Below are 14,415 nucleotides of genomic sequence, written 5' to 3'. Positions count from 1 at the left end.
GAATTTCAGATACAAGTCATATTGAATAATGTATACATTTTATAAATATTCAAACACGCTTATTTACGAGGCCCGAGTGAGATCGACGCCATCCCATTAAATGCAGATTTCAACGATTTCGAGTCTGCCCATGTAGAAGATAGGTACTCGTCATCTTCATTCTCCATTAGTTTCTTGTGTTCTTCTTGCTTGCGGTAATAGTAAGCCATGAGATTTCTCTGTCCCATTTCATCCAACGGAGCTTCCTTGACCGGAGCACTGCTGCCTTTCTAATATTGCAGAGAGATTTTGAGTCTATGCAGGATTTTGATCGTAGGGCTTTTTTGCACCAACCTTTTGCAACTTGGCCACAATCTTTGTCTTTTCATTCACACCCACATAATCTGAAAGCTTCTTATCCACTTGCAGTTCTTTACTAGCCCACCAGAGTGATGTGTCTGATGCGACCAGTTTGCCCTAATAGTACAACGAGGTAAAGATTTGCAACAAAAAAGGTGGATACTACGCTTCGAGCATACATTCAAATTAAGGTCTGAAATATTCCCTTCCAACACCATCCGTAGGGGCTCCCAAGCCGGCAATCCAGATGGAAACACACCCATACACACTTCCGTTACATCCGAAAAGGCCTCGTTCAGTTTCTCTAGTGTCAAAACATGTCCTTTTGGTATCAAGTCCTAGGTTTCGAAAGTTTTGTCAACGATCTCTTGACAATTTAGGGAGAGATCCCGCAACGACAATACCTTGGATACCACAGCTTCTGAATTTGCAGCGACTTTTTCGAGCAACTCTAAAGTACAGAGCGAACAATCAGCAGATCCAACAAAATGCCTGTATTCGAAATGAGCATACCACGATCCTTTTCTTCTGGCGGTGACAATTTAGGTTCTTGTCCTTCCTCATCTTCATCATCCTCATCCGCATTGTCAGATGGAATTATCTGCATTGGTCCGGTGTGAATGACTCTCTTCAGTTCTACATGTATAAAATTCAGATGTTGATGTTCTTTCAATTGGGCCAACAGTAGTAACTACGGGCAAGCAGAATTACCTTGGATGACAGATAGCAGTTGAAGGCGTCGATTACATAGCTTAACTATCTCTTCAAGTAGTTCAGAGATTGGAGTTTTCGCTGTTGTTTCAAATAGAAATAATGCTAGAATGACCCAAGTAAGTTGAAAGATCAAGAGCAAGTTATACATTGTAGGTGGAATGTAAAGGATTCTTACCGTCCTCGGCTTGTTTGACTTGTATTTGAACCATCTTTTGGTGCAGTCGCTGAAAATTGCAAAAACAATAAGATTACTAGCCCACTTGAGAATCACAATACGTGACATTAGGAGTTACTGGCTTGGTATATTCACTTAATGTGATGACATCAGGGATATAACCTCAGAAACGACACATCAACGATACTCTCGGAGGTGTCTCAAGACAAAACACAGATCGTTCCGAAGATCTCTAGACTCAGACATCTCTTGCTTGACTACCGACTCCTTCTTTTCTTGGAGCCAAATAAGCTCTTTCTACTGCGAGCGATCTATTAGGACTACGTGCAGAGCTTGTTTGTGCTATAATCTATTTGTATTGACTTTTACAAGCTGTATACAATTTATAGCACTCGCAGACCTGGGGAACGTCACAGGCGGTAATCCTAGTTTTGAGGAATGACACCTTCTGGTTGGGCAACTATTCCACCCAGTTTCAGCCAGGGATTGTCTTCTAACTTGCCAGCTCCAACAAAATCATGAGGGAACTAGAAAGATGGGAGACGAGATATTGAGTAAGCCGTAAGTACAGGCATTGATTCCAGCTGATTTGAGCACGGTCACGACACTTACTCCAATATCAAATTCAGACGCAGCTTCCATCTCGTGGATTTGAGCATCAGTCAATTTCGAGACGAGCTCTAAGGCCTTGATATTGTCAGCCAAGTGAGAAGCCTTGCGACCGCCAAGAATTGGGAAAGTCTGCGTCTCTTTCTTGATAACATAGGCAATACAGACTAGGCAGAAACTCAATGTTTTACTTAAAGAAACGCTGAACACTTTCACCTCCTCCTCCTACCTCGAACGTTGTTCTTCGACCTGCAATTGAATGCTGCGTAAACTCAAGTATTTTTCAGCCAAGTCACTCAAACAGCAGGAGAAGCTGACGTACGTCCAAACACCCAGAGAAGGTACTGATTCAACTTTTGGAGCCCGAGTTGGCGTCAAAATTACCATAGATACTTCGTAGGATAGACCTTCCCTATCGCCCACAATTCTAGTCTGCTCGCCCATCAGGCGATGCCAACATCAAACTTCCTTTAACACTTCAAACGCGGTCTCTTTTGGCACTTTGAATCGGATTCGTAACGATGGAGCTCAATTGCGTTATCATTGCTGGTAGATGTGAGGTCGCGGTGGTGACGATTTCTCACGACCGCATTCGGCGCATGAAAGCCAGTCTAGAGCATCTGAACACAATAAATAAATAAGATGTACTCATGATGGTAGTATGAGTTTGCCAGATCTCCTTGACCTTCGAAACAAAAGAAGAGATCGACTTCAGAGTTAGACGCGAACTTACACTTCCACCACTGATCGAATTCAACTGAGCACCGTCAAATGCGATTTGGAGAAAGAACAGACGCGAGATGCGAGCAGCTTCGACGTGACTAAAAACTGTTTCAGGTTGCTGTGACGTGTTTCAGCTTGCTTCATTTACACTGGTGGTCTCTCATGAAAACACAACCCAACAGCATACTGGTGACTAATTTATTATATCGCATATGCAAACGAGTCCATCGAATGCCGGGAAGAGGCTGTTATCCGCAGAACGGGCTAGTGCAGCGAACCTATCCAATAATTTCAAAAACCAGGTCTCCCTCATCGAACCGAGAGCATCTTTAGCTCAGTATACCCTCTACGTACAGCTCGATTGGCTTACTTCCCGTGACCATATCGCAAAGACCTTCCTATGCTATACTGGAGATCCATCACAAACTGTAAAAGTAGCAATTCTGCAGTTTGGACCGACAGCTGGTGATTTGGGCGTAGTTCAACGGATCTTTAGTGAATATGAAAGGGATGGATTGCAATATGGTATTGTCATGAAGCGGACACCGCTGGGTATTGCTGTATGTGGATCTGTTGAAACGTTTGGATCAGCGGCTGTACAATGTGTTGCACTACCAGATGGTGACTTTGAAGCTAATGTGGAGAATTTATATGTAAACGTGAATCTCCGTCGCTTTAGTTGTGGGGAACGAACTATTCTCACCTGTAGACCCCCGACACAAGTTATTGCTGACAAGTATGGAGAGCTGTTTTCAAACAATGATCGAAATGGCCTCTGACTCGCTGATTCTCTCATCTTCTAGGTTCTTTCAGCTTTATTCGATTGATCCGTCAGCTACACCTATAAACGCTGCTGTTATTACCCTAGCAAGAACAGTGCAACGAGCCCTCTTCTTTCTCGGTATGCTGAAAGACGAGAGGTGGCTAGACGGACTTGTGTGTGACATGACAATACGAGCTCTTCAACAATTCCACCATGAAATGGGTCAAGTCGACGAATATTATGTTGAAGAAGGCCGATGGTGTGATCCAGCTCTACTCTCGGCTGTTTTGGGCGCAATGGCTCGTCTGAGATATAAATTGAATACAGGAGCTGGAGTCAATACTCGAGATCCATATCTAGAACCCATGGCATTTCGAAATCAATTGGAAGCATTTCAGAGACAACATGGATTGCCGTTGTCTGGATTGCTAGACGAAGCTACTCGACATCGTATAGATACTCTGGCTGCTGCTAAAGCTGCAGTGCAGCCACCGGCGTTTGTGGCTCCTGTGGTCGATGTTCTCCACAAGCTAGAAGATATAACAGGTTTACCCACTGGTTTAAACAGGCCCCAGAAACCCTCTCATAGACGTAACCTGTCTCTCCAAGATGGCGGTAAAGATATTCTAGCAGCTGCTGGTAACAATGAATGGGACAATGATATCAATCAAATCGTACAGTATGTTTACACCGGTATACCTTCGAAATCTTCTCGCAAAATCGAGAAAGTACGCAAGAAAGAAAAGCAAAAGGAGCGTGAAGAACGAGATCGACAGCATCCAGCTGAACGACCACAGACCCCTGGTGGTCTAGTTGCTTCGGCGATTCTCACTAGTGCTGTTACAGATTCGCCCAACTCGTCTACTAGTATGGCAGCTAGTGAATCCACCACACAAGGGACAGCAGATACACCTGTTGCAAAACGATGGGATAATAATAGTAGCAAAGACCCTCGTCGAACTGAAACCATGTCTACCATGGCAACCACCGCTTCATCTTACTCGGCTGGTCAGCATCACAAACATGCCGTGAATCGCGGTGACACGTCTAGCAGTCTCACTACTCAAACCGGTATATCTGTCGTCACTGATCCTATATCTGATGGAGAAGAAAATCCGTCCTTCTCATCGAAAGGAGCCGCTGCACTACGAGCTCCAGCAAAGATGGCTGTAGGAGTAGTTAGAAATGCCAGAAATGCAGTCAAGAATGTACGATCAAATACTGCAAAACTGTTGGCGGGAAATAATTCCGGTACAGAAATCGGTGATAATGCCTTAGCAGACGGTGGACTTGGTGAAAACAACAGTAGCAACAGCCAACCCAGTAATTCCAGTAACAGTAATAGTAACGTCAAGCACCACCATCATCGAGGTCCATCACCTGTAAAGCGTCTACAGCACGCCCTGGCTGATTCAGCTACCAAACTGACCATGTCTGAGGAAGTGTTGCATCAAATCCAAGCACTTCGCCCGCATCGGTCAGCTCGACGACCACTCAGAAGGACACGATCACTAGATGAAATAAATCCAGCTGTAATATATGCTGGCGAGTATGTACCTGAAAAGGATGAACCAACTATACCGATACCACCTCGACCTAAACCGCCAGCTCTTCCAGCCAGGCCTTCAGCACTACCTATAGCTGCTCCAGATCTACCCATGGCATCGCCGCCTGAAAGTGATACGAAACCGTCGAGACAACGTAGTGTCATATCCGTCTCATCAGTACGAGAATTCCGTCGTATCGTCACAGCTCTACGTAAAAAGACGGATTCATTATCTAATGCCGTGACGAATGACTTGACACCACTCCACACAGAGGCCACCACGAAATTTACATCTATCGAGAGCTCATTAAATTCCCGTGTCGCAAATCTAGGTCTAGCTCAATCAGCCGCTAAAGATGTCAACAAGATGATTGATAGGCTGACTCGAGAAAAGCTAGAATCAACTCGTGGCGGACTCGAAGAAAGGAAACGTAAAGTTGCTTTTGGATTGAGTCTTCTGGAAGATCGGCATAGAGAAGCTCAGGGTTTAGCATTGGCTTTTGATAAACAGGTCAAATCTCTAGAGTTACGACTTGCTCAGGATGATACTGTGAATGTTGAGACGGCTAATAGCAGTAGTTCAGCAGGAGGTGGAGCTGGAGCTGGTACAGGTGCAGGACCTGGTATCAAAGTTATTGACTTTAAACCTAAACGACCTGGAATGGAAGGGGTACCTACCTTAACTGTGTCGAATATGCCAGCCCCGAGTAAATTGCCATCATGAAAGGCTGCACCCTTTTGATATTGTTTATATATTGTTATTTCTTAACACTTTGCATATGCATCATTAATTTAATATGGCAAAACCAATATCATAGAAATTTAAAAAGCCCAACGCAAAAATTGTGCTCGTCAGCTGCGCCACCGGTTCGCGACAACCTGAACGACAATAGCTATCATTTGTACTCATCTTGAGACAACTTACTGGTCAAGATTAACTCCTCAATTCGAGATTTGCCTGATATGGGTTTTGTTGAGGCTGCTGTAGTGGTGAGAAACGATGAAGTATCAGAAGTATGTAATTTCGCAAGCAAACCGTTTCATCTCTCGTCAAAAATGCTAACATACCACTGAATTGCATAGTGTGGCAAGAAAAAGAAATCAAAAGTATCGTACAGAGGCGTGTGGAGGTGGATGTTGCGTTGGGGCCGAAAAGACAGAGCATGAACAGCAAGAGCAATAGTAACAAGTGAAGGCACTTCCAAACAAAAGAACCAAAAAACTAAAATTACAGCAGTATTTGAAAGCTTCGGTTAAATCAGACCTCAAATCAATAGACTTTTCCCTCTCATCCAAATCATATCTCCTGCTGCCAAGCACATTTTACCAGTTAACCGTTTCCTACCTATGCAATCAGCGATCGCTTCTTTGGAATCACGACGAATACGATCTGAATTAGATTTTCAAGGCGTAGGATGCTCTTTTTGGCTTACATGTCGCGTCAGAACTGAATGGATTGCTAGGTTCGATTAGGAGCCTTGAGTTCTTTAGTTCTTTGCCACCACAGCGCTTTGGAAGCGGTTACGCTGAAATTTGAAGAGGTTCATACAGAGTTTGGTTACATACATGTACCAGTTCTGGCGATCTATCTAGCTCACGCACTGCTGACGTGTGTGCTGCAATTCATCTAATAATATGAGTATATAGCATTCTTTTCGATGACCTTTGACGTGTTGTGATAAAAGAAACGGCAAAAGCTCTCAAAATGTATTCAAGTTCTCAAAGTCAAGAGAGCTGCTTGCCACTATGACGCGTCGCGGCGATCACAATCCTCAATTCACGAAAGACGTCACGGAGCTTGCTGAATGTTTGTTTCGTCGTGTACTAGAAGCCTAACATCTCATAGGATCTCATCTCAAGCCCTGTATCGTGCAAATCAACATATATCAACTCGCTTCCTCGTGTCCAAATCTCGCAAAATGGAATCAGCGAAACCAATAATCAAGCTTGAGGACATTGTGGTCGATGAAGCTCGTCTCGCAGAGATATCAGACAATATAAAGGAAATCAAGACTCGTATTGATGCTGCTTGTTTGAAAGCTGGACGAGAAACCCAGGTAGTCATCAACGACATCAAAAGTCATGTTAGAGTTTTAACGCTCTTTATGATGTTATAGCCTAGGCTTGTAGCTGTGAGCAAAACAAAACCATTATCGGATCTCATGGCTGCTTATGATGCTGGGCATCGTCATTTTGGTGAAAATGTAAGGGTGGAGTATGATTTGAGCTTTTGTAAGTTATAGCATAGTGTTGACATAAATTTTTTTGCTAGTACGTACGTGATCAACAGGTTGCAAGGCTTCGATATTCTGAACATATAAGCTTATGAATTCATGTTTCGATGAATCTAGGTCAATGAGCTGCAAGAAAAGGCTGCCATCGTAAGAACATGATCGTTCTGTTGCAAATAGTGACCGACCGACTTCGGTTTCTTTTAGCTTCCACGAGACATTCAATGGCACTTCATTGGTAATGCACTACCTACACACAACTACTTCGACAAGCAGCACGCTAACTAACGGTTGCAAACACAGGACATTTGCAATCAAACAAGTCCAAGATCCTGGCAGCTATACCTAACTTATACATGTTAGAAACTATTGGTGCGTTGACATCAATCCAGCACTGTCATTGGATTTGTTTGCACAGAATATGTAACATTTTATTTTTTTATTTTTTCGGTAGACGGGATCAAAAAGGCAGATGCAATGAACAAGGTGCTCGACGCAAGGACGACACCGTTACAAGTATTTATGCAAGTGAATACCAGTGGTGAAGAATGTAATTGTTTTTCGCGATGCGAAAAAAGGACCCTCTCACGATAGTCTGACTTTCAACTCATGATTATCAATACTAGCCAAAGGTGGTATAGAACCCGCCGAAGTGTTGGACGTGGCAACTCACATCCTGGACAAATGCCCGAAACTGAAACTAGCTGGACTTATGACAATCGGAGCGCCAGAGAATGGAGACAAGGATCCAAATCCTGATTTTGTGGTAAGCGGCCTTACTCATCAGCACATTTACGGGGACAAAAGAATATGATCATCTCACATCCCAATGCAATTCTTTACTATTTCCCTCTTATTCTATTCTGCTCGAACACATAATTATGACAAAATATAGACTTTACAATCCTGCCGAGACAAGATACTGGAATCACTGAAAGATAGACTATCAACACTTGAATTGAGTATGGGAATGTCGGATGATTTCGAGAATGCAACTAAAGCTGGTTCTACCAATGTACGAGTTGGTTCCAAGATCTTTGGTGCTAGGAGTTATCCAGCTAAAAGCTGATGGTTTTTTATATTCTCATGATTATTTGTTGCAAAAAGTCTCGTATACTGGTGGTGACGGTTTCATTGGTGCTTCGTATAGTCAGTCGGAACATCTATCATATAAACGTTGCATTAATACATTATCATAAATCATTGTTGTGTTTTGATCATTGAATCATTCTTTGTGACATAGCTTTTTTTTTGCTCTTTCCGTACCTGCTGTTCCAAATTAGGCTCCAACCTTAACAATGTCCCAACTTTACCCAACTCTGTACAATTATAAATTAAGGCTCCCACCATGTTCTTTGGATTCGGATCAATACCATCCAGATTCACAACCTTGATTCCAGACAAGACATTTTTCACAGCTACTAGATCTATCGGCTTTTGGGTTTTAAATATCACTTGCGCTTCTTGTGGTGGCCCACCGATTTGTTTCCATCGTCCAAAGAAATCTGTGTTTGACATGTCGACTGGTGATAGGAATTTCGATAGGACGATCGGTAAAGATAGTGCGAGACGGTTTGGGCCTGCTGATGTGCTATATGATACGTGGAGTTCTGGTGTTGATGTTATTGCTTTCAGACATTCGATGTTGTACATCTAGAAGAACCGATGTGGCGTCAATTCATCAAGCACAGAAAGGCGAAGAAGAATGGTATACAAACCTGATTGAATTGAGATGCAGGTGGTATGATACTAGCTATTGGTTGAATCAGGGAGATCTTGACTTCATTCGAGACTGCAATGTCAGTCACTAAATTGGCTATGGGACTGGTTGACTTGTTTCCAAAGAACAAGGCAATACGACCAAGTTGGTTGTGGTACTCTGATTTCAACCCAATCTAGATACCAGAATTTTTCACGATGTGAGCGAAAAAAAACAAGACTTCTATACAAACCCAATGGTATCAAGACGTTCAGCTTCAACCCATACATACCTGGAGAACTGAATCCTCATACAAGATCCCCGATGCACCAACCACCAACTTGTTAAACATTTCATCCAACACCTGTCTCGACGGTCCAATAGCCGTCGAGAGACTGCCGTTATTATAACCACCAGCACCTCCAGCAACAAGAGACAGGCCAATTAAATCCGACTCGGTACTACCACCATGACCATTACTATTCGGGATTGCACCAGGAGCACCAGCACCATTCTGTTGAGTAGTCGATAGCCGTCTCTTTTCAACTCGCCTCACAAGCTGCATAGTCTTGTTGGCATCTCTACCACCGATAGCCCAAGTTCGTTTGTCTTCCGTATCTCCCATCGTCTTTTGTAAACGAGATAATAGTGCTGATTCTCGTTCAGGGAAGGGTGGCATCTCTTCACATACAGTGACAAGCAGCTCATCGGTTGGCAGCGAAGCTATAGCAAGATATTCACAAGCCCGTTGTTGTAGTTCTACATCAATTACGAATCGATATTGTTGGAAGACTCGACCAACATCATTCTTGATTTCGGGGAAAAGATTTACGAATTTAAGATATGTGGTCAATAGTAGGGCTCTGGTTGCTACTGGGCACACACCAAATTTGGAGTGTAGAGCAGCGAATTGTTCGGGAGGCGAACAACCTGGTTGGTTTGCAATCAAATGACCAAACTCGCCCAGTATATATCCTCCGACTTTGAGAGCGTTTTCATGGCATGTTGGTGACTTTAGAGTATTCAGTACTGTCTTGGCAGCATACTCTTGTAGCTCTTCTACATTTGTTACTATTTGCACGACACGATACCAGATGTCATCACTGACATGGTCTCCGGCAATTGTGATTAGTTGCAAGATGATGTCTACATACCACGAGTAGCTATTAATAAGAAGCGTTTGAATATTTTAGTGCCGAAAACGTCAGTGTAGACATCAACAAAAAAAATCTGCACAAGGAAAGTAGCAATCACTCACTCTGTGGCAAACTTTTCAGTCAAGATAGCAATCTTCAACACCATTTCTTCCCTTATAGCATAGTCAGCAATAGAGAGATACAATAACAACTCCGACACAACTACTCTCGAGTTGGTATGATCACACATACTATACAACAAATCCAGTGCTCGTCGTCTCACACTGATATCTTTATCCTTTAATGACTGAATAACGGTATCCTGATGTTTCTTAATGGCATCCAAAGAATCGGCAAATCCAGCTAGATGGGCCATGGTTTCCAGCCCTAGATATCGAATATTGGTTTCTTTGGAGGAGATGAAACGACCTAGTTGCACAGCTGATTGCGTGACGAGATCTGATTCGGGGTCGATGTGAATGGCTAATGATATAGCTTCAAAAAGGATGGCGTTTGTAGCATTGTTGTGTTGTACGTTTTTGGGTATTTCTTGGGTGTTGTTGATTATGTTTGATAAGATGGCGACTAATTTTGATCTAAGAGTTCGATCCTCTGATGTGGAGTTTTGAGACGCATTAGTATTCTTTGGAAAAAAATAAAGGACTGGTAATTCAACCTGTTGGTGGAAAGTATTGGAGCAGACGAAGCAACTTTACTTGAAGCCATGGAACTGGGACCTTGTAATAAATATACTCCATGCCACATTCACCATCCACAATGACCTAATTCAGTGTTGAGTTAATGACTTATTTGATAATAGAAGAAACACTGCAAGAACTCACTCTATGCAGTCGATTGATTGCTTTAGGAACACATGCAGAATATGCTTCTGGGTATTGTTGCGCCAATGCCAATACCAATGTAGTCACTGATAAAGCGACACCCTGTAGGTAGAAATTGAATTCAGATCGCTTCGTGCTGATAGTTTGTGTGGTCGAAGTGGCTTTTTTTGAGTTATATACCATATCATGATCGTCCATAGCTCCAATGACTCGAGAAGCCCAATCTGTAGTAGGCATGATTTCTTGATGCTTTCTAAACAATCTCAATAAACACAGAGCGGCCTTCTTCTTGACAAAGTTACTCGAAGTGCTAGAATACGGATCTGGTCAGCTACTCGTTTTTTTGCGCACGATATCAAAACATTCACACAAACCTGGAAACAAGTAACTTGACAACATCATTCGTCAAAGACTCTGCCATTTCACGACCACCAATGTTGGCAATAGCATGTAATGCCAAACAATTGAATATTTCATTCAGATCTTCTAGATCTTTTCGAATAGAGTTGACGACCATACGCAGCAAATCACTGTTTTCAGTCAGGAGAAGCGTGACTGCCAAGTATCCCTATGAAATGAACAGTTAGACTCCGTGGCAAAAAGAAATATATACAAACATGTCCGTATACAATTTGCTTTTCCGAGTATTTCGTAGAGGCCAGTAGATTGATTGCTTCCATATGCCCTATATCTATATCCCAGCCCAGAATGTAAATGTAGAGCAGTTTGCAGACGTATTTCTTCTTTTGGTATCCGCTCATATTCCCATCTAACATGGTGAGGGTGTTTGTGATGGTGTCAACGATTTAGATTACGTGTCACTGTCCAAGAGATACCTTTGAATTTGGCGCGAATATTAGCCAATTCCTTGTTTATTCTCTTTTCTTCAGCTTCTCTTGCTCGACCTGTAAGTTGCAAGTGGAATGCTGTGAGATTTGATGTTGGCGTTGCCGTGTAAGTTCACGTACAGTTCCGCAGATCAGCAATGAAGGTAGTCAGGCCCCTAAAAAAAAGTAGAATTTAGTTTGTACGTACTCATAGGATAAGGAATGCAAAAGAAAACTCCAAATACTCAAATACCTTGGTGGTGCACTCATCTTGATGCCTCAACTGTGATATTAACAAGGCGGTAAAAGTATTCCAGATTGTGTCAGTGTCGACAATGTATGGATCACCAAAGAAAACAGTCGAGCCTGATATGAATTGGGACGTTGTTAGTGGACTGCGTTGTTGACAAATTTGAAGGCTTTCAAGATATCAAACTAGCAAAAGAGGCAGGGCCGACACGTGTATTTATATTTCATAAATGCACTGATACACTTAAATCACGTCTTATTGGTTGGGTCCTCGTGGTCCTTGCCTTTTCATAATGGGACTATTTTCAATCTGGTCCCACACACTCTCTGGGACCGGAGGTGGAACCACTTGGAGCAAGCAAGGATGAGCACCATGGAGCCGCCTACGCCCACTTCCAATCAGCCAACGCCTCCATCCAGCAATGCTACTAGTGGGGCTGTTGCGCCCATTCCAAGATTGAGAATATCTTTAAAACCACCTAAATTCCCAACTGCTGCCCCCGGAATGACCATTCATCTACATCCTACTCACTTCAACATACAGAACTCGGTATGTCGCTTCCTACTTGTTCTTCAGCTCTTCAGCTAGTGTCTTGGTGGTGTTTGGTCAATTATCGAAGTGTGGCCTACTTTTTAACTATCGCCTACGTGATTGTTTAAACTGGCCTAAATGCCAATATGCTTTATTTCTTCTAGGATGCTACATATCAGTATAATGGTCCATTGAATGTATGCTTGTGCAATTGATCATCTGCTTTTTTTTGCTCATTGAACTACTCTCTACCCAAACAGCCCTTCATCCAGGCTGTAAACAAACAGCAGTTGACGCCCGATGTCCTCAAATATGCTGACAACTTCCACAATGGTACCCTTTCTTGAGTCAACTTCGCATCCAACACCACCACCAACATTCTCACCCGTCCTTTCTAGGAATGGTGGTGGCTCGTATCCACGATCATCGACTAGGAGTTCGACCTGTAACTGCTCCCCCAGCAGTTGCGGCTCATACTCCAATCACTCCTACATTCCCTACTACCACCACATTAGATGCTAACGGTGGTGCACCACCAGTAGCATCCCCAGCACCAGAACCAATCGCACCACAAATATTCAGCATAGAATTACGGCCCACAATGCAGACTCTTTGGAGTACCATGTCTTCATTAAGTGCAACAAACCCATCTACCAATGAGAATGGCGAGGCTACACCTTGGACTATGGATTTCGCTACGAGGGTTGAAGCTGCCATCTTGGTAAAGAATCAGATACAGAACAAAAAACCTTCTCTCTCAACAGATTCATTCAGTACTGACTTTTTTCTCGCAGCCTCGCACTGAACCACCACTTTGTTTGGATCCATCAACCAAAGTTGTAAGGCTGGCAAACCAGATCGCATTCAATGAACAAAAGTTTCTGGTGAGGCCGAAAAGGAAGCGAAATTGGGCTGAAGTCGAAGAGGAGGAGACAAAGAAGAAGAAGGAGAGCAGTAAATTATTAATGTTCAAAGAAGATGTAGGAGTTTGTCCGTTTGTGTGGTCATGTATCAATGTATGATTAACCCTTTGTGTTTCATTAGCGGCATGAATTCCACCCAAGGTTTATTTCTATCACACTCATCGTTTTTGGTCAGTCCTCACATCCTCCTTCCATAACAGGTTCTCGCGATTCTCATACATTGAAGATTGGAGGAAGAAGAAGACAATGGCTGATATGGAATTGCTGGCTGGTGTCGATACAAAACAAAAGAGCAAACGTAAGTCAGAGGGAGAAACAAAACTGGTGAAAAGGATTAGAATGTTTTGACTCACCAACCAATCTTATTCGTCTATTTCTTTTAAACAGGACAAAAGCTTCATCTGAATGCTGGCAAGAAGCTTGTTCGTACTGTGCGGTGGGAACGTGAGTCCGAAAAAGGTAAGAAAAAACTATCGATCTGCATGAAGCCCTCTCGCATCTGCACCTTCACTCACATTCACACATATATACTAAGGCAAAGTGTATACCATCATGAACATATATGAAAACAGCCCAACAGACTATGAAGCTGTATTCAGAGCTGGTAATGTTGAAGGAACTAGCACTGGCAATGGGATGACTCTCAAGTATGCAAACTCAACAGCAAAAAAAATCATCCAGGATCTTACCAAATCTTGCATTTCACACAAGGTATCCGATCGGAAACGCAACAGCGGTAGACTACTACCTAGCCCATCTCAAAGGCTTTTACGCAATCGAGAAAAACAATCTTGTCGCCGATGTACCCTTAGCCAAAGTCGCACCTACTGGTTCGAGCAGTAGTGGTGGTGGTACACCGTCTTCAGCAACGCCAAATCCTGGATCAGGTCGTATGACTCCTGGACCTGGTCTACCAACACCACCATCCAGCTTGCCTGTTGCTGGTCAACAACAGCAGCAGCAACGGCCTGGTATGCCTGGTCCTGCTACTGGTCCATCGAGACCAACGCCGTCGCTTGCGAATCAAGCTAAAATGATTGGGGCGTATGGTGGTAATAGCGCGAAACCGAGGCTGAAAAAGTGAAGTGCTCTCCACTAACGTTCTGG

The 14,415-nt window shown here is 43.2% G+C and overlaps 5 protein-coding genes across 5 annotated transcripts; 3 read left to right on the top strand and 2 right to left on the bottom strand.

Moving 5' to 3' along the window:
- Nucleotides 1-59: 59 nt before the first annotated feature.
- Nucleotides 60-1,262, bottom strand: SmJEL517_g02855 (uncharacterized protein; the record flags this gene model as incomplete). Its single annotated transcript, XM_031168783.1, has 7 exons — nt 60-269; nt 334-456; nt 519-677; nt 744-790; nt 853-975; nt 1,051-1,155; nt 1,229-1,262. 7 exons carry the CDS (start codon nt 1,260-1,262, stop codon nt 60-62), a joined length of 801 nt encoding a protein of 266 aa, XP_031025309.1.
- Nucleotides 1,263-2,772: 1,510 nt separating this feature from the next.
- On the top strand, nt 2,773-5,593 carry SmJEL517_g02854 (uncharacterized protein; the record flags this gene model as incomplete). Its single annotated transcript, XM_031168782.1, has 2 exons — nt 2,773-3,296; nt 3,364-5,593. The coding sequence occupies 2 exons, from the start codon at nt 2,773-2,775 to the stop codon at nt 5,591-5,593; spliced, it is 2,754 nt and encodes a 917-aa protein (XP_031025308.1).
- Nucleotides 5,594-6,788: 1,195 nt separating this feature from the next.
- SmJEL517_g02853 (alanine racemase) lies at nt 6,789-8,169 on the top strand (the record flags this gene model as incomplete). The annotated part of the gene is made up of 9 exons (XM_031168781.1): nt 6,789-6,926; nt 6,987-7,073; nt 7,142-7,159; nt 7,221-7,250; nt 7,308-7,338; nt 7,404-7,472; nt 7,555-7,650; nt 7,727-7,866; nt 7,996-8,169. The coding sequence occupies 9 exons, from the start codon at nt 6,789-6,791 to the stop codon at nt 8,167-8,169; spliced, it is 783 nt and encodes a 260-aa protein (XP_031025303.1).
- Nucleotides 8,170-8,300: 131 nt separating this feature from the next.
- SmJEL517_g02852 (uncharacterized protein) lies at nt 8,301-11,874 on the bottom strand (the record flags this gene model as incomplete). The annotated part of the gene is made up of 12 exons (XM_031168780.1): nt 8,301-8,753; nt 8,819-8,995; nt 9,092-9,962; nt 10,058-10,578; nt 10,652-10,717; nt 10,778-10,879; nt 10,958-11,087; nt 11,152-11,345; nt 11,407-11,546; nt 11,614-11,682; nt 11,746-11,780; nt 11,858-11,874. The coding sequence occupies 12 exons, from the start codon at nt 11,872-11,874 to the stop codon at nt 8,301-8,303; spliced, it is 2,775 nt and encodes a 924-aa protein (XP_031025302.1).
- A 343-nt stretch (nt 11,875-12,217) lies between these two features.
- Nucleotides 12,218-14,392, top strand: SmJEL517_g02851 (uncharacterized protein; the record flags this gene model as incomplete). Its single annotated transcript, XM_031168779.1, has 10 exons — nt 12,218-12,403; nt 12,550-12,582; nt 12,646-12,718; nt 12,784-13,106; nt 13,180-13,365; nt 13,430-13,449; nt 13,509-13,606; nt 13,696-13,767; nt 13,844-13,955; nt 14,020-14,392. 10 exons carry the CDS (start codon nt 12,218-12,220, stop codon nt 14,390-14,392), a joined length of 1,476 nt encoding a protein of 491 aa, XP_031025305.1.
- Between the last annotated feature and the right edge of the window lie 23 nt (nt 14,393-14,415).

This window comes from Synchytrium microbalum (genome assembly GCF_006535985.1).
Source record: "Synchytrium microbalum strain JEL517 chromosome Unknown SmJEL517_scf0013, whole genome shotgun sequence".
Lineage (NCBI taxonomy): Eukaryota > Fungi > Chytridiomycota > Chytridiomycetes > Synchytriales > Synchytriaceae > Synchytrium > Synchytrium microbalum.
The sequence above is the reverse complement of the archived record's forward strand: the minus strand, read 5'-3'. Positions and strand labels throughout refer to the sequence as shown.